We start from the raw sequence: 20,523 nt of genomic DNA on the forward strand, positions 1-20,523 counted from the left end.
AGATGAGGCCATCGTCTGCTCTCGTTCTGGGCCTGGTCGATAGCCCCGCCTCCCCCCCCTGAAAGGTTTACTCACCAACATTGGCATGAAATGCAGCGTGCGGACAGCAGAGGGGGTGGTATTCCACACGTCTCGTTCACCTCACCAGCATCGAGTCAACTCAATAACCTTTGCTGCCGCATAACGTCCTTATTACCCCATGCTGGAAACTTAAATGTTCACCATGCTGACCATGACATAAAACATTTCCAGAAATTTCTCTCTGTAAATGGTCACGACTTGCCAGATGCGGACAATAGCATTGATTAAAAAATTAAAGACCAGTTTCTTGGAGGTCAGCTTCCTCTAAATTTTTGGATTAGATGAAAATAAAGGGCCAAATTTTACAGCCATTCTTGACCAACTGCGAGCTGAATTGCCTTTGTTAAACGTTGCTTAACTGCCCACAACGCGAAAAAAATCTATATGTAGATGGTTCTTCCTCGGAACAACACTAGTTCCCACATCGCACGACCCAAGCAACAAACACTGACACATTCCGACAAGACTCTATGAAGATCTTTATTTACAAAATATAACGCCTCTTCTACTGAAACGCACAAGTACAAATAATTCAATTGGACGTCAAACAGTACATTCAGTCTCATCTACCAAGAAATTGCACAAGCAACACATCCTTACGCATAAACCCTCGGTTTTGTTGAAAACTAAAATTGTACAATCTTATGTTTTTCCTTTTCTCAAAAAAAGCCTAAATCTCCCAACAACCTTTCTGAAATTCACCGAATTGACAAAATGCATGTCTACGTTTTGCCCCGACAACACACATTAAAGCAGAGGGGTGAATCAAAAACACAGTGGGGGCTTGCTGCAAGAACGTCTAGTCAAGTATTTTTTTTCGTGGACTTCAAAAGTGCGGCTGGTCACACGACGCAGTAAGAAACAGCAGTGCCCTCGGTAATGCTCAACCCTTTCACCTGAAATGAGAAAGTAAACTCCAGTGCAACGGTTTTCAACTCTCTTTTATCGTCGGAACAGGTGGCTCGTGGTGCCATGATTCTAACGAGGTCACGGTGGAGGCTGGGGTACTGTTGTGTACGGGTTAGATTAGGGGTGGCACCACTTTGGATGGACACAAGACATGCACTTGGCTTTCAATGAGCTTGCTGTATGGAGGCTATGCCAGCTTTACCAAGAGCCATTTAACAACTGAAACCAGGAACAATCTCAAGCCCACACAACTCGCAGCAATTAATGCCCGCTTTTTTTCCATAAAGCTATCAATGTGAATGATGTACATACGTTCTTAAATATAATTTTGCCCAGGAACATCTAAGACTTCATTTGAGTGGTGTTACGGAGAATATTTAACTCGAGGTGAAAGGGTTGAGAGAGGAATCGAATCAAAACTGATTTTCTTCTTCTGACACTGAAGCAGTAATACACATTGACACCTGCCAAATTCTACAGGGGTCCATCAAGTCACCCCTTCGATGCATTAACAGGCAGCGGCGAACTTCAGGGCAAGCTAGAGGGTGGGCAATATGACCATTCAAGTGGTCAAGATTCACCCAGTGCAGGGTGGGCGTGGTGGGAGACATGCTGCCCACGCATTACTTGGCTACTCTAAGTGACCTAATCTTAAAGAACTGTACAATACACACCGTCCGATCAGCTCACTGGCCAGGAAAAATACACATTGCCTACACTTCCCCACCCTGGAGTCCGCCAAACTTAACAAGGACTGCGGTGAGCAAGTTGTCCTTGGAACAGAGGATGCCGTTTGTGGCATAGCAGTGATGCGGTGTTGAGTGTCCGTGACAAAATATCCGGTGGTGGGATGTTCGAAGTGCCTCAACTTTCCAAATGGAGTCTTGTGAGATCTCCCTTGGTGTGACCTGTGGCCTAGCGCCACCCACCAAACCAGCAGCTCTTCTCGCCCGCCAATGTGTTTTTTCTCTTCGTGACGTCATTACAGAATTCGTGATATTTATCAAAGAGAACAATTGTTGTGATGTAAATTTTCAACAAGCCTGTTTAAAAAAAAAAACGCTCCCCCTCTTTTAAGTGGAGAACATTAAGAGGTGAAGGTGCTTTGTGAATGCAGCCACGCGCCGAGTGCAAACGCCCTCTTTGATTATTCCCCAGACGTGCCGCTGGCGGCGCACAGCCAGCCGTGTAAAGAGCGCAAGAGAGATGGGTGGAGAATACAAAACCCAACAGCCGAGCAGCACAGGCTGCATACACACACTGAGATGGGGGGGCGTTCCCACACTTGCCACAAAACCCAGTCCCATGGTTGCAAAGTGACCCGATAAGAGTTTCTTAACGCTGTTCTATACGCGGCTGGGTTGTGGCCAGCCAAGCTAGTCGCACATTCCTGATCGTCATCTACCATCAATGCGCACTACTGTGAGGCCGGTAGACCCTTGCAGCCTCCCCGGCAGGTGCTTGTACAAGTGGGCATGTGCGTATTTCATGTCGCAACGGGCGCGCATCATGGATGTGCTTCATGCGTCTGAGAGTGATTTTTAAGTGAACGTTAACACATGTTCACGTGCATGACTCGCATCTCCACGAGCGTGTGTGTGTGTATTTCATGTTTCCGTGGGTGTCCGAGAGTGTCCGTGTGATGTGCCCTGTGTGTTGTGCAGCACCAGGGTTTACTGGCCACCGTTGTAGGCATAGTCCGCCTTGTTGTGCATGATCAGCTTGTTGTCCACAAAGTAAAAGCTGTCGGAGCGTGTCTCGTACGGGTGGGCGATCATGTCCCGCACTACGGGGTGGGGGTGAAAGAGGGGGGGAAGAGGTGCAGTCGACACAGTTAGACGAGGATGAAGATTTTTGCAAAACTGGTGAATAATGCACTTCGCTAGAATAATACTCCTCTTGATTAAAAAAACCCCTCTTATTATGAACGCAGCTCCACTTACTGCCGCAAGCTCCACTTCATAAAAAATGCCACTTAATTACGTAAGCGCACTCTAATGCAACTCCACTTAATAAAGTGAACTCATATCTTCCAGTCTACACTGCTAGTACAGCATTATCACAGCCTGGTTTTTGCCACTGTGCCATCCGAGGCATTGTAAACAGATGATCACCAAATAATTAAACGCAGCAACCACATAACATGTGTAATGGATTATTTTACTTCAATCAAGTGCGAGTTTATTTTGTGTGGCCAGTGTTGCCATGAACACACCCTCAGCATTATACTAAGTATTAAAGTAATTTATTGCAGTATTAAGTGGAGCACAGTGAGCACCATAGGCATCTAATTTCATGTGGTGACCATTGATCGCTGTAGACATTGCTTCACTGAACATACACTGCAAATTGTTTCCCAGACAATAAATAACGCCTATTTGCACACTGCCAGTCATCAAATTCTATCTGGCATGTGTCGGATCTCGGCAAATCGCAGAAGCTAAGCAGGTTAGAATATGGATAGTGCTTGGATGGGAAACCAGATGCATAAAACAGGTATCATAAAGCTGCTGTGGGGCTACCTTGTCAGCAGAGGGAAATACAGCAAAATACATAGTTGTACTGTACCATGCTCCAACATCTGTGCTCCCCCTACCTTCATCAACCCACATTGAGCATGGTTAAATAACCACCACTGTATAGGGAGGTCCCTCATCCAGCAGTGGATTGAGAAATACATTTATAGTCCTTATAAATCAGCTAGCCGGGATGTAATGTGCATTCGAGTGTCTGCGTTAAATGGCTCAATATTCACAACGTCCTCACGTTCATAACAAACTGTGCGACAACTAAAAAAAATGCTCCGTGAGCCACTGCACAGTAACCTCTTGAACTGCCCCACGCCCAAGGCGTTTCACAGTGAGGTCGCATGTGGCGTGGCCAGGACAACGGGAAAACTACAAGTATAACGCCGCAGCATTTTCTACAAACAATATCCGTGTGGTCTAACACTCACTCTAAGAAAACAAGGGCAAACCACACACTTAAATATGGAGACAAACCTCTCCCCACTCACAGGCATAGCAAAGTACTTTTGTTGCATAAGCATCGGGGAAAAAACTAATGTCTCCGAGCCGTTGGGTGTTGAAAATTCAGATGCTGCGGTGTCATCACTGTGTGTTTAAGAAACAAGTAATGGTCGTTGAAAGAGCACTCTTTTTAGCTAATAATAAATAATGACACCATGACTACCAGATTTCCATGATTACAAGACTCTAGAAAGTAAGAGGACCCGGCAACACATGAAACCAGGGTGTAAAATATAAACTTACAAATCCAGAGTGGATGCTGGGCAAAGAAAAGTGTTTTATATAATAGGAATAGAGACAGGACTTTGTAAGGCAGTATTCCAGAAGACAATTATGAACACTTCACTTTAAAATAGGTAGGTGTCCTTGTGGAAGATTATCCTGAACGTGGTCTTCTGCTCTCTGCATGATAATGCATATTTCTGGATGGTAATGTATTTACTGAAAGATGATTCTGAACAACGAGATTAAATCGTCTTTTGGGTGAAAAAATCTTTATCCCTGACCCATGCTAATAAAAAAAATTGTGTATTATTTGGAATAAAACATCCACCCTCCAACTTATGCTTTAAAATACCATAATAAAGTATGTTGTGCAATGTAGAGAAACAATTAGTCTTATGTTTACATAGGAAAGCCTCACTTAGTTTCAAAACTGTTCTTTCAGGAAGGCCATGCTTGGAATGTTGGCTAATTGCTCAAATATTTTGATTGTGGAAGGACACTGAAATGCTGGGAAAAACCCAAACACATTTGCTCATCGAGTTATCAAACCTTCACACATGCTCATGCTTCCAAACTTTACTCAATGTTACATACAATTGCAAAGCCCCAAAAATGAATAAATAAACCAGCTGTACCATATTCTTTGGTTCTTTCGGTAAAGTCACGTAGATAGAAACGTCGTGAGTTTTTTTGTTTGTTTTCTATCTACGTGACTTTACCGAAAGAGCCAAAGAATATGAATTCCTGCAGTCATTAAAGTTTGAAATTAAAATTCACCTGTACCAGATACAAAATGATGGGTGAGTAAATAGAGGGTTTCATAACTTAGTTGTGTAATTTTATACATATTCTTTTTTTCCCAGGATATCCTGTATACTGCACATTCGAACTGCTTTGAAAGTATTTGGCCAAACATTCTTAGCAGAGCCCTCCTGAGAATAAACAATTAAAACTAAACCTCGTTTTTCTGGACACACAAAGGACTCGGTAATTGTGAACTTGTATTAATGTGCTCCGCATTGTTGCATTCCATCCAGCAAATCACCTCGCAGTACGGCAATTTACTTCAATGGATCCCCCGTCGTCACCGTAACCATTGGCGTTGACCAAACACTGGAGATGTTTACACGTCACGGACCACGAGAAAAGTGCAAGGGGCGGGCAGGGAGCGCCAACGGGACCACATGCAGAGGGACATTGTGGGGAGGGAGCCCCGAGTCAACACGAGCTATTGGGTAACCGTGTGACAGTGCAGACAAAAGGGGCTTTGTGAATAATTAACAAGGAAGCATAACTCAACCGGTGTTCAAGCAGGTGACAGAAGTTGACGGGACTGAACTGTGCAAGCTGCAGCAGTCCAAGCAGTCACATAGCACACTTTCACTTAACGGCCGTCAAGTGGACCTTTTGGTGAACGTTAAACATTTTCATCATCACGCTCAATGGGCAGAGAGCCCGTAGTAGGTGTCCACTACACATTACGTTATTCATTTCCACTTTCCTCTCTCTTGTTAGGTCTTCCTCTCTTTCCGGTTCCTTCCATTTTTCCCTAACAACACACTTTTAATCTTTCTGTTGTTGTCCATCCTATACAATGTGTCCAAATAGTGCCAGTCTCCTTCTCACTATCTGAAGCTATTCAGGCCAAGAGACCAGATGTAACATGTGAACAAAGCAAAGCTATTGCATTGAGACAGTCACACTTTGGTGCGTACTAACAATTACAGAAAGTCAAGAGGTCCACTTCTAAGTCTCTTTTTCCCAATGTACATTAGTGATAACGTGAATGCGTCCTTTAATTATGTTTACCATGTTCTAGTGGTACCTTAAGACAGTGGTTCTCAACCTTTTGTGGCTACTGTACCCCTTGCCTGACCCAACATGGTTCTGAGAAATAAACGTATGAATGATCATCAATATTTTAACCAATTTTCCATTATGCGAGGCATCCTCATTATCTAACTGCAAGTGAATAAAAAAAAATTTAACGGGCGTTCTGCATAAATGACGTAATTTGTTCGCGCTCACTGGCTACTCATGGAAATCACTTTGTTAACGGTCAATGAGTTTAAATCCATATGGATTTTAATTTTCAGTTATTTTATATTGGCAGACTCATACATGATTATCCACCAATGATTCTCACACATGATATAATTTCACACATTTATACATCACCTCACATACCCCCGGGGACATTGCCACGTACCCGCAGGTGTCCACGTACCCCCAGAATGAGTACCACTGCTTTAAGGAACATGATAAAAGTAACTACATGGTAAAAAAGAATGTCCTTTAGACAGCATTTCCACCTCTCTCCCTGGCCTAACCCAACCATTTTAAGACGCACAATACCAAACAGGACTGAAGGCAACACAAATGTGGGGGGTGGGGGGGGGAGCACTGACCAACGTCCTCGGAGAGCTGGGGGAAGTCGTAGATATGCTCGCACGTGTTTTTGCTGTTGGGGATGCAGAATCCAAACTCAAAATCGAAGCTCTTGAGAAGCCGCTCGCGGAAATAGTGCCGCTCGATCATGCGAAAGTTGCCCACGGCCTTGTCCCCCACGGTGAACTCCACCCTGTATATATTCACACAACGGGTGATAAAAAAGCAGTGCTGGAGTGAGACACGTGGACACTTAAGAAAAGATGCCTGGTTTGATCTTCCATGAAACTCATGCTCCACCCAAATCCACATCCGCACAAACCATGGCAGACAATGCAAAACTCTCCAGTGTGCGACTGTGGGCATCCAGATCTTATTGTACAACATAACGCCACAATGCCCGATCCACAAATACGAATAAGACTTCACAGCGATACACTCCGCTGCTCCTCACGCGGTTATCTGGCTTGACCACCTAAATGTGAAATTGTATTTGTTGCTCTGCATTTAAAATGAGCCATTCGATACAAGACTAGGTGGCAAGTGATAATAACAGCGCTTTATCAATGAAAGAAGGAATCTCTACACAACATGTGACATCTATAAAATAAGTTGTTTAACCACATTTTACCATGCTGATTAGTGCCAGGTTTGTGTACACACCCATGACTAGTTCCGATATTTCTAGCCACTGATGTTAGGCGTGGCTGGGAATGTTAATCGTGCAGAGCGCTAACCAATGCACAATCGCTGCGCTGTAATCATGATATGTATGTTGAACTTCTTTCGCATCATATTGTAGTGAGTGCAACTGAGTCGCAGACGTTGTGTTGGGAGCAACACGAAATCAACGTAACATAACACAACCTACACTTGGGTGTTGAATGCTCATCTAGCCACGCTAAGGCAGAACTAGACACGGTTCGCTATCCCGGCCCGGACCACAAGCTGGGTCCCGGACCGAGTGGCTAGAGGCTCCTTTTGCCCGACGTGGATCTTCATCACCAGCAACACGAAGAACCCAGAGCCCCTCACGCCCCCCCCCCCCCCTTATATCGGCCTGGGCTGAGGCTGGCTCCGCCCTTCGCCCCGCCCACCTTCTAGATCTCTCGAGCTCTTTCCCAAGGCTCCCCGAGAGCTCTTTTATACCACGTGACCGCCCAGCGGCCCCCGTCCACCGGTGGCCCCCCTCCAATATCATCCGGTCAAGTGTCGGCAGGTCAACCGGCGTATCATGCCCCAACGTAACCCTCGCTGGCTGACATTCCCTCTCGCTCCATCACCGGGAGCCCGCACCGCACACTGTACGTGGTGCCTCCACGCTGACCAGCGCTCACCTAAGCCCCGCTAAGGCTGGTACTACGCCCAGTGAGCGGGCTACACATAATGCCAACACATTATCCGCCGTGGCTTCATAAGCCCGGCACCACACAGTGACAATCAGTCACTACAATATGTAGCTAACCTATTGCATAATACATGCAAAATATGATTTCTAGACAGCAAAAAGGTGTGATTCTGACCAAAGGATCGGTCCTCCCAAAATGCCTTGCATATCACAAGACATCACGTTTTACACGTACAATGCACACAGGCTTGTCTGTTACGATTCTCAACCTGGGACTTATTGAACCCGCAGTGGCTGCGATAAGCTAAAGTAGTCATGGAATGAATCACCAAGTGATTCAATCGTTGCCATGATCTTGGGGTCGCAATTCAATTCAAGAATCAGTTGTATTGTTTCATTTCTAAGCTTTCGTGTAAATTCGTCTCAGTGCTATTGTGATAACTGCTGCATTAGCCAAAACGTAGCATTTGCATAATATACATTTTAATAATCGATTCTCAGATGAACGTTTGCATTAATGTTCCGTAAGAAGTAATGTAATCTGATTAATAAAACGATACACCGTTAGTTGCAAGACTACTTGATATCAAGTCCAATGCATGTCTCGCAACGTGCCAACAGATTGTGAAAATATCTACAAACCACCACCTTTAACCACCATAACTTCAAACGTTACAATGGTAAGAAATTCCGTCCATTACTTCTGCATTTACAAATGTGAAACAATGCTCACTTTGAGACTGAAGGCTGAAAAGCATTTGGCACTCAGGTTCCATGAAATTGAAGAGCATTTATCCAAAATGCTTCATCTGCAGTGTCCATAATGTCTCAGGGTATTTATTTTAATTACGAGTGGCTATAAAATGAATGGCCGACAACTGTGAGTGCTTTCAATTGACTGAAAAATGAAAAACAAATTGCACGGCGCATGGCTGTCCATAGCACCTGCACGATGCTTGCACTAAAACTGGAACGAGCAGATTCTGTTTCAAGGCGACTCACACGCCAGTTCATTCTTTGTAAAGCAAGACTGCTCACAGGAAGTGTGTACTGATTCACAAGGTTTGCAATTACTTGCATTAAAGATGGACATATATCAAATGTTACATAATCTATTGCCAACAGTAGCCTGAAGCCCTCAACTCGTCATAAAATCAGTGGCAGGTTACACTCCAATGAACAATGATTTAAGGCCATGCAACAGTTTGCTTTGGTTGACTTAAAATAAATGTTACCAAATATAACACACGCGCTTTGTTATGCTTAAGCAAGGTCATATATAAAAAGGCCGTTTGCAAGTAAACAAACTGGAGATGTCCATTTGGGTTTTGAGGAGTTAAAATATTTAAAATAAACCAGAAAATATTTTAAAATAAAACCACAGAGGGCGACAACTCAATGCCTTCTTAACGCAGCTTTCCCTTAAGCACCGTTACCGTGGCAACAGTCGCCTAGGACGCAGGCGCTGGGCCGCGTGCACGGCGGAGGAGCAGCAGATTCGAATGCGCCACCTCTAGTTAGCCAGAGCTGCTATTTATAGGCACGCCACCCACACTCACCAGTAACCACAGCAACAGCACAGCCAATGGAACACCAGGGGGCTCGGCAAAATGAGAACTGATGCTTTGTTGTCACCCTTATTCATAATCGTAGTGAACAAACGGCAAGAAGAAACAGATAATTGATTTTTAATATTATAATATGAACGCAATACAAATCCAGAATGTAAACTAAACCACGCTTAATCCTGAGGAGATTGCTCGAAAATGTTAACGAGACGCATGCAGTGTCGATTTTTTTGAGAGTCCACAAAGGTTAATGCTGATAATTGACAACAGCTTTCCCGTCATTATCCGAAATGCCATTCTTGAATATTCTCTGACCTGCTCCAAGTAAACACGCTGTGTGACTCAGCTCAGGAACTGTCCATAATAACCAAGATTTTAAAAAAAGAACCACACACGCACAACTTAAGTGTCCGTGCTGTATGGAATTAGCTGCCAGACTAGAGTGAGACAACTGGCTCATCCTTCCAGAGGTCCACGCACACCATAAGGATCTTTCACAAAATTCCAGGGAGACAAATTAATCTGAAGCAGCGTTTTACACCATTTGCCTCCCCACAGGTCCGAGATTATGTCAGTGCCGCTCGCGTAAGGCCGCCAAATGTTCAAGATTGAAGAGGAACAAGATCGCTGTGGAGGGAGGACACTCGGATATATCTCCCAGGATCCGAGGCACTGGCATAAACGCTAGATGTGCAGTGTGATAATCAGAATTTATATATGGAACGGTACGTTTTAGTGTTCATCTTAATGACAGGAGCGCGTGGCTAGTGGTCTGTGCGTGGTCCGAACAGACGTCGCCGGTTACTGTGCGCGAGCCTCGCACTATTAGCAGTCACGCAACGTCAACGCGCGAATAAATGCCTGCCCCCTTTTCCATTCCACTTGCCCCCCCCCTCCCCGTCACAACTCGCTCAACGTGTGGTGGGTGCTCTGGCTGTTGCCACGGACTGTGGTTGCTAACGGAAACTGTCGTCATGGGTTTGTTGCTTTTCTATCCACTGAACTCGTTTGACCAAATGCAGGGCTGTGTACAGTGGAGTTGTGCGGCCTGCACAACTGGAGATGATCTGCGTGTTCTCTCATGGCCCATTTGTGCTTGCGACTGTGGAATGGCCACGCGTCGGGAACGCATCCTGCATTGTATTCCGTCAAAGCAAAAAGGGGTGTGACTCATGAGAATACACATGTCGATTTGCCATCACTTAAGTGACAGATTCACTCGCTGCTGTGGGCATTTTGTTCCCAACGAGGAGGCTGAGAGGCCCACGCGTATTACGACTCTTTGCACAATCGCCGGTTCATTTACATGGCAGAACATGGCTAATGTCAGCATCAAATAAAAACAAGGCACTTTAATTTTGTGAAGTGACAAATACTACACTTTCAGTAATTCTACTAACCATGAATCATTACCACACATACAGACTTCTCTTTCTGGTATAAAAATGTATTAAGGTCATCATCATTCTTTATTGCAGTATTAGTGCACTCGCATTTATTGCCGTGCAAGAAATACAGCACTGTTAAGCCTGCAGTAAGGAAAATCCAACCATTGTGCATTTAACCGATACATCACAATGAACCAGAATAAGTATTTATTCAGGTAACATATGGAAGCCAAACCATCTACTACTTTTGATTTTTATCACGTTGCTACACAGACAAAAATAGGAAACCAAATGAACAGCACTTACGTGGCACCGACAGTCCGGAGCCGCAGGAAGGCGGGAGTGAAGTGATAACGAACAAACCGTCCGGCATTAGGGTCCACCTCCTCATCGTCATCATCATCTCGTTCTGTGGGAGACAGCAAACACTGAGTGAGCCATATCATGGCAGGGAACAGCTCAAGAGATCCACAGCACAAGACTCCTTCCTCCCCTGTGTCTTGCACAGTGAATTTCCTTTACATATTCCATGGAAGATGCCTTTAAACCACAGCGGCCAGTTAATTTATGACATGTGATTTTGTTTATTGTACACTCACAGCTGGATACAGTCAAACAGGGCACTGTGCACATTTTGGCTAGCAGGTGGCAATATTAATTTTCAACCGAGATCTCCAATCTCAGTGCACGAAACTCAAAGATTATTGGAGGTGGCTGGCTCAATACCGACATGTGAATCAGCCGCTTGAGCCAATTCTTTGAGCTACTCAGTCAACTCCACACCCTCCATTTTGCCAAAGATGCAATGCGTCAAACATCACAGTATGCATGCTATGCAACCACTGTGCATGTGTGTAAGTGCACGTCTTCGTAACCCGGTGTGCTAAACGCACACACTCACTAACGAATATTCGCTGTACACTGAACACAAATAAACTCCCGGATTTCCAAGTCTGCTGTCAAGAGGGCCCCCCTTACCTGCAGCAGGGGGCTTAGCAATCTCAAAAAGAACAGTCCCGGACTCCAGGTCTCTGATCTTGAACCGGGTGAAGTCGATGTTGTAAATGTTGGCATCTGGCTTGCAAAGATAATCTAGAGAAGAACAAAACACTATAAATAAACTGAAAAATAAACAAGATAAGGCAGGTTAATAATTGACAATGTCTAGTTTCCGTAGATGTGTTCCTTATATATTCCGAGAATCTATAGCTTAAACACAGAAGGGCATGCTCACAAACAGCAGGAAGGCACAACTTCCATCATGCCTTGCATATATATCAAGTGATCAACATATTGTATCTTGTACTACAATGCTCTAAAATGTACAAAAGAACAGATATTTTTGGAAGTGAGCATTCCAGTGGTACGTTTCAGGAGCTACAGAATTTTGAAACGTCCTTTTAAGAAAAAAACCCACCCCAACATTAATGATTGATATGGCCTACGGTCAAGTTAATAATTTGCTTGCAAACGGCACAGCACGCAGAAAAGTCTAAACTATCAGAACACCAGTTCATGCCACACATTTGGTGCCATGTGCAATACATAACTAAAACACTTTCATGCGGCTTGCATTGCCTTTATTGATCTAATTTGACATTGGCATTGTGCATATCCAACCTAAACAGCAGGGCAAGGTGAAGAGAATATATTTTTTAAAGTAACGCTTTCAATTAGCGATTACATTCGATTTTGCTTTGTCTGATCGCTACCAGGCCTCAGCCTTCTATAGAAGCTATTCAGATTTCAAAGCATGACGACAAGAGCGTTCCACTGCCACTGCAAATTTTCAAACTCTTTACGCAGGCCATACAAACGTTTAAGAACAAATCACTAGACACATCACGCGTATCACTTTGTTGAACAAAACGTTCCGCCAACACACAACATTATCAGCGATATTTGTGAAGAGCCGGATGGCCTTTTCATTATGGTGAGTGAGGCATTTGAGCGGATTATCGAGAGGGGTGCGGTATGCCCTGACCAGTGGATAGGCACAAATTGGTTGTGCCAGAGAACAAATCCCTAAAGCCGCTAGATTATCTCCTGTGCGCCCTTTGAATGCACCGCGTCGAGGGACGGTGCCTGTGAACATGGGCACTGCCGTCCGCACAATCTCTTTCAGCTTTGTGCGAAAAGGCAGGTGCCAGAGACTGAAAAATTAAAGATCGTACATACGGCAAAAGAACGAACACTCCACCACAATAGGAGTAAACTATCCATGTGTGTGCCCTGTGTGTCATTACTCAAAGACAAAAATGGTGACATTAGTCAAGCTGATTTTCTCTGCTGTATGATCACAGCATTAGCAATGTCGTGACGGGAAGAGTCACATCACAATAGACACGTGTGACGCCTCTACAGAAGCCAAATGCCTTTCTCGTGACCCAGGCACTGCAAGGTGGTGGAACAGCCAACGTTCGCTTTGGTAACCCTCTTAAGGAGGATTACTGTCTTTCCAAATCCTTTAAAGCCCAAAAGCCATAACATGCACTAAAATATAACACACAAACCAACAAACGGTATCTCGACTTAATTGCAAATAAAGGCTTCCGGTCATAGTTCATGATTTAGCAAAGGCAAATAGCCAAAGATACAATTCTAAAAATAAAACGGGACAGGTTTGGCAAAGGGCAATTAACATTTTAAGGCAGGTGTTAGTTAAATTGCAGCTTTTGCCAAACTGCAACTGCGTTTATATTAACACGCAGCAGAATAATGAGCATATATGTCTCATGTCCTGTGCTAGTTGTCAATGACCAAGAGACCGTTACACCCTGCGTTGCATTTGGTAATTTAGCACTGCCGACTACAAATACAACACGTAATTAACATCAACACAGATCAGCACAATAGGCAAGCCTAAAAGAAAACACCACATTTAAAGGGTTGCAGTGCACTCAGTAACGGCACACCAATTCTGTTTACGAAAGATCAGCTTTAGGATGTTCTTGATGAAAGGTGGGCCACACGCATGCCAGCGTGCGACGAGATGACACATAAGGCTTGCATTCATCTTCTTATGAAGGAAGTGGTTACATCAGAGGCTTGTTTTTATCCACTCGTGGTGGATGTTCTGCAGAACATCCAATTGTAGAACCTGTGCACCTACACCCATCACACGAATGTGCCCTGAACACCCACGCATTTGTTTACCAATGGAACTATAAAAATGTCATGAGTAAACATGTGGAAAATATGAGACATTCATTGAAGTGCATGCAATAAAAGCAGCGTGCAATGCCAATACTTTTATTGTACAAATATTAATAGGTGCATGCAGGGGTATGTACTTTCCCATATTTATTCAGAAATGCCACACTGAACCAATGGACTCTTTCCAGGAAGGTCATGCATTTGGGTTTTATTTTAAGATTTTTTAAGCCAATCTTGATTTGAAGCTTGTGTGACTGCAGGAATCCATACTCTTTGGTTATTTCGGTAAAGTCTGGAAGACCTTGTTTCAGTAGTTTTCTCTCTCTCACCTGAAGACGGTCACTTGTGTTGCGATCGAAACGTCGTGGTCTATTATTTTTTCAACCTACATGACTTTACCAAAAGAACCAAAGAGTATGTTTTAAGCCAATTAATGAGTGTTTATACAAGTGGGAGGAAACTGGAGCACCCGGAGAAAACCCAGGCGTGCGAGGGGACACCACACTATCCAGGCAGATGGAAATGGATGGCGATTGGTCAACTTCTCATGGAAAGCCAAGTACGGCACCTGGATGCCCATGGGAAGTTTAACAACTTTGGTAACATCCACCAGCCCTCGCCTCCACAATGACGGATTATAGCTGTGTGCCACCACCGCCCGGCTTGCCTACCAAGCTAAATATGTAGCTAAATCAATTATATTTAACATTTGGGTAAACATCCTGTGTTACATTTCTGTCAGAAGAATTGATACTGCATTGGATTTATAACAGGTGCACGTTTTATAATAAACTGACAAGACATTCAGCCTATGATTATTGCATGTATCAACCCCCATGCTATTCAGAGGCATGCAATAATCCAATCCATAAGTAAATGCAAATGGAAAACCAGCAAGTGCCTCACAGCAAAAAAGCCCTTGTAGAGGACATTCAACAACACACAATACATATTAATACAGGAGCCATACCATTGGCTCAGCTCATCAGGATATGGCACAATATGGCTTCCCGTTCATAAGAGAAAAGCCATACACCAGATTAGATTCCAAATAAACAGCGGTGGTGTTGAAATGAGGAACCAGGGCTTGGGCTATCCCAATCCCAAACCAATCTCCAGGTTGAGTAATTACGGCATTCTGCCTCTTCAACAAATCCGACAAAATATCAAGTTAATATCCAAAATTAACGATTAATCCCATTCCACAAAATTCATGTCACTTAAAACAACAAAAATGAATGACAAAATTATCACACCTATGTCTGTAAATAACAATTCAAAGGTTGGGAATTTTTATCTGGGCTGTTGAGTAAAACAGATTGAACCAAAAGCTGCATGACTTAATATGTAATCCTTACAGCTCAAACAAATTGCTGCTTCAAACCAATTTATTGCCTGGATAACTCCTTGAATATTTTCTTAATGCCACCCCAATGGATTTTTTAGTTTGGTCGACATAAGAGGCCCGGTGGTGTATCAGCCTCGGCCATCCCAACAGGACAATAACAAGTGTCATTTGTCACCGTGTGAACAAGTACACATTAGCAATTCCGTCAACTGGAGAGAAGACTATGATTTTTTTATACAGCTTCTGTCTCCAACATTCTGGTTACTATACAGGTATTGTAATGCTTCTTAAAATTACCAGATAACCTTTAAATCCAAGCGAGGGTCAAACGGGAGCACGAGTCTCTTTTCATGGGGGCCAATGGCAACCCGAGTTTAAAAAAAGTACAAACGGTACATTCCAATTTGTAAACAAAACACGATAATCTATCGAGACTTGGGGCTGGAAACCCAGCACATGAGTAAATACTGCAAATGTTAATAATCAAGATGAAGGGAAATGATTACATTCAAAACTAAGCCACTAAAGCAGTCAAGTAATAAAAAACTGAAACCATTTACAAACCAACCACACGTAGGAAAACAAGTCGTGGGCAGTTCCAACACAATTTAAGTACTGTATGGGCAGAACGTAGGCGTCACATCCATACTGCATACAGTTAAATGACAGACTTTACACGTTGTCAACCTAAAAAAGACGTCTGAATGCAAGTTAAAAAATTAAACAAACGTGTCAGCACTCGAACAAGTGCGAGATGCTCACTTCTCCTGCCAGTCCAGAGCTAGTGGAATACATTCTAAATTTAGTCTATCCAAAGGAAAGGCAATCGATATTCAATAAGTGGTGCTCACCAGGTGGTACCGATTTTTAGCAAATATTGAGGGACTGTACCATGCACAGCCCGATGGCAAATAGGGTATCACTCAGGTCCAATAAATCCTCTTAAAATGCCCTGTGTTAACAACCGGTAACATTAATACATATACAACCGATTGGCCCTGCTGTTGTGGAGTGACTCATGCAGCCAGCTATGGCTACAGGGTTTGGTGGTACATGTTGTTTATGTCGTTAATTGTGAAAATTCGGTCAGTTTCTATGATCACTGTTACATTGCTTATGGCTTTATTTTGGTGATTTCGAAAAGTTTTTTGGTTTGGCCATGTTGGTTTGTTGTAGTACGGAGTTAGACTGATGGCTTTATTCTAAGTTGTCTTGTGGTTGTTGTTGTTTGACTTGCATCCCACTGGTATTTTTGCACACAGCGTTGGTGTACGGTGCTTTTTCTGGAAGACTTTGCAGTTTTTCCAGGATTTTTCCGTTTGCGCATAGTCACTTTAAGATGTTTTCTTGTTCATGTTTTTTGTTTTGTTGCGATTGCACCCGATTCAAGAGCCGAATGGCTCACAGGGCTATACCTAATAAACTGGAAACTGAAGCCACGAGCCTATCAGGCTAAGCCAAAGCCACCTTGCAGTTATGAAAACCGAATGAGGAAATGTCGACGCACATATATGGATACACGTACAATGCAAGCACAAAAACACATACCATCCACACACGCACTAAGTCCCTTTAATCTCCGTTTGTATACTGGTAAAACACAAACAACGCATCTCAACGGTGGCATACAATGCAGCGATGTGCATTAAATGCTACGGCTTTTGCGTTGAACGAATTAAGGTGTTGCAGCCTCCTCGTGAGTCGTCGATACGTCTCCACGACGGTAGGACTTATCGAGTCTCCCCCCGAGATTGAACGATGCCTCTCCCTGCGTGAGGAGGCCGTGCGGCGTTTTCCTGCATCAGAACATTGCTCTCGTGGCGTGCGTGAGGCCATGTGTTTCGCGTGGACGTGCATTCCCTGCATAACGCCTCCGAGTGCTTGATTAACCACATGAGATCAGATCACAGACATCCCTGCGAACGCGCAACTACATGCGATCAAACCGAATCGGCGTGATCCGATCTGAATTCTGATCACACACGGGCTTTCCTAACCCGAGGTACACCATCTGTGTGTTGTGTCGTGTATTACTGTATACAGTGTAGTGTATTGTGCAGCGTATGTGTACAATGTATGGTATATTGGAGTGTATTTTATCATGTAGTATCGTGTGTATTTGTATTGTACAATGTGTACAGTATGGTGTAGTGTGTGAAATGTAATTGCATATCATGGGACCTCCTTTGCCAGTACCAAAATATGATAATAGGGTTTTCCCCTTTTTTTCTGGCAACAAAAACAGGTGTTAAGATGTTAAAACACCATACTGAAACCTTTTACACGGAATCATGTCTGCATTAACCACAATGCTTGTGGTCAGAATGCAAACATAAAACATACTCTATTATGGGACCTCCTTTGCCAGTACCAAAATATGATAATAGTTTTTTCCCCTCTCATTACTCTGATAGTGTATTGTCTTTGTGCTGTATGCCTTTTGGCGTCCTCTGGTCTAACACAGTTTGAGACGAGGCTCAAAAGAAAGCTGTCTCTGGTGTGGACCAATCAGTTTAAAAGACAATGCATATATTATCAGAGTATGTTTTTGGTTTGCATTCTGACCACAAGCATTGTGGTTAATGCAGACATGATTCCTTGTAAAAGGTTTCAGTTTGGTGTTTTAACATCTTAACACCTGTTTTGTTGCCTGAAAAAAGGGGGAAACCCCCTATTATTGTAATTGCAGTGTAGTTTATCTTTAGTTTATCTTCATGGCCCCACTCATGTGAACTCTGCGTTGCTGGTTCTCCATCTCCACTCATTCCTGTCCTGGTTCGTCATAGCCTTGCTCACGACTTAGAATCACACTTCCTAGGCCTGCCTCTCGAGTCTACCCCCCCACCCTTCCGGTGAGTGCAATGTATTTGTAATTATGTATAGCGTAGTCCATGTGAAGTGTTGTAAAATATAACACCGTTTTGAGTTTCTATGTAAAGCGCAGTGTCATGCATAGTACGGTGTATACTGTATAGTGTGGGGGTTGTATGGTGTAATGTACAGTATAGTGTACGTGCGTTGTTTAACGTATGTGTATTGTGTGTTGTAGGTGTACCTTATGGGTATAGTGTGTGGTGTAAGTAATGGACATCTGCGAAAGCACCTTCGGTAAAGGCACTATATAAATATAAGACAAGATAAAATAAGCTTCGTAGCTCATCGGATTCGTCCAGTCTAAATGAAGATTCTGATTCTAAAGATTCTGGATACGGTCGTGTACGCTTAGAGCGAAACGTGTGTGTGTGTGTGCTGTGCAGTGAATGTGTAGTGCGTGGTGTTACCCTGGGTATGGATCGGAGCCGTGATAAAGACATCTTCCTGTGGGCACAGCTGTGCGTTTAGCTGCACAAACTCTACGAATTTACCCACAAAAAAACCCGGCCAGGTTCGAAGTGAGATTGACGAAAATTAGTACACTGTATCGCTTGATAATGTGCTGTATATGAAACATTGCCATACTGGACAAGTATAATGCTTTACAATCGTAAACATTAACAGAAAATCCACGATTGCTGTAACAGTGCCATAAACTGTAAAACAAAAATCAACAAACGTAAATTAAAAGTGTAATTTATAGGCCCTTTAAATTTTGAAACTTGAGACGCTGAATGCACTCATCCCTCCAACATGAGGCGCTAACTTCACCCCCATCTTCCTGCTTTAGTAGATGAATGCACAACTCATCTCCCAGCTTTGTACTAATGTAGTCATCTCCCAGCATGGCGAAATGAAGCAACTCTCTTCCCTGCTTAACACAACTATTCATCTCCCTGCACTGGAAGATACTACACCACTTACCCCTCCTGCATAACACTCCCTGCAGTACTCGGGAAAACAGTCGTATCTTCCTGCTTAAAACAGACAGATGTTAAGGTCCCAACCCCATTTCCGATTAGCGCAGTTGACTACGTACAAGTAACTCATCTCCCAGCATAACACATCATCATCATCATGCTTAATTCCCTTGCATTGGACGATAAAGTCAGTTAACTACGTACGGTGCGATAGAAGTTAACTCATCTCCCTGCATAACACATCATCATGCATTGGACGATAAATTCCGCCCATCTCGGCGCACAAGTGACAATCCCCCGGTGAGCAATTCTACGATCTCCCGGCACACAGCCCCAGAGCTACTCCCGTGTCACCGCCACCGCCGTCGCCGCGTCCCTCACTGCGAGTGCAGCGGCCGAGCTTCTTGACGTCGTCGGGGCTCACGACGCCGTCCCGCCGGGAGAGAAGCTGCTGCTCCTCTTCGTCAGCAGCCGTCGCTCGCCTTCCTCCTCCCGCCACCTTGAGACGAAGCGCATCGCCGCCGCCTCCTCCTCCTCCTGCTGCTGCTGCCGCCGCCTTCGTCTCGGCGCCGTTGGCTGTGGCCGCGGCGCCGCGAGACTTCCCGTTCGGCTTGCTCATCGCTGCCCTAGTCGGGCCCGCACTTGCAGCTGTTGCTAGCGAGTAACTTGCCGATGCGGACAAAGATAAATGCAATGTAACCTCGCACGTCCTCAACGCTGTGTAGACGTCGTTCAATGGCAATGTTGGTGGTTTGATTTCTACTTCGGAATTGTTTCTCCCTCACGGTACGAGGCAATCGACGGGTGAGTGTTCACGGGTTTCTTTACTCGTTTAAATCGCGATAACGTTGTTTTTAATAATCGCACGATGTATCCACCGGCCCACCACAAACACGCGTTATAAGACTCAATTCGTTGCGGCCTTGGTGGACGGCGGCGATTGTGTTTTGTATCTTTACCCCCCTCCCCCCGAAAGTCGCGTCTAACAATGGCGACCGCCTTTTATTATTTATTTATTTATTTTGGGCGGGAAACCGCGGCGAGGAACCGGCGGGGGGCGGGGCCACAGCTCGCGCCGCCAATGACGACGCGCGCAGCGCTCTCGCCCCGCTATAAATAGCGTGGGGGGAGGAGCGAAGTTGAGTGACGTCACGAAATGAAGGGTTGGACGGCCATCTTGGGTAGGGAGGTTTTCACGGCATGAGGCTTACGCGACCGATACTCTTAGGTTTTTTCGGTAGTCACGTAGGTAAAAAATAAATAATAAATACTTAATCATATACCATTTT

The 20,523-nt window shown here is 44.2% G+C and overlaps 1 protein-coding gene across 1 annotated transcript; it reads right to left on the minus strand.

The window, feature by feature from the left end:
- Window positions 1–547: 547 nt before the first annotated feature.
- On the minus strand, window positions 548–20,239 carry LOC144730878 (protein unc-119 homolog B-like). Its single transcript, XM_078611677.1, has 5 exons — window positions 19,616–20,239; window positions 11,915–12,028; window positions 11,243–11,345; window positions 6,653–6,825; window positions 548–2,776 (listed from the first exon to the last, which is right to left on the minus strand). Exons 1-5 carry the CDS (start codon window positions 19,851–19,853, stop codon window positions 2,664–2,666), a joined length of 741 nt encoding a protein of 246 aa, XP_078467803.1. The 5' UTR covers window positions 19,854–20,239; the 3' UTR covers window positions 548–2,663.
- Window positions 20,240–20,523: the final 284 nt, after the last annotated feature.

Source organism: Lampetra planeri, chromosome 37, assembly GCF_965212315.1.
Source record: "Lampetra planeri chromosome 37, kcLamPlan1.2.h2, whole genome shotgun sequence".
Classification (NCBI taxonomy): Eukaryota; Metazoa; Chordata; class Hyperoartia; order Petromyzontiformes; family Petromyzontidae; genus Lampetra; species Lampetra planeri.

Bases quoted from the DNA above. Each gene is read 5' to 3' on its own strand.
- LOC144730878 (XM_078611677.1), bottom strand. From the start codon at position 19,853: ATGAGCAAGCCGAACGGGAAGTCTCGCGGCGCCGCGGCCACAGCCAAC. The intron at 12,029-19,615 runs GTGAGGGACGCG...GTTCTTCTCTAG, and splicing joins GCTCGGCCGCTGCACTCGCA to ATTATCTTTGCAAGCCAGAT. The intron at 2,777-6,652 runs GTCAGTGCTCCC...CCCACCCCGTAG, and splicing joins CCAGCTCTCCGAGGACGTTG to TGCGGGACATGATCGCCCAC.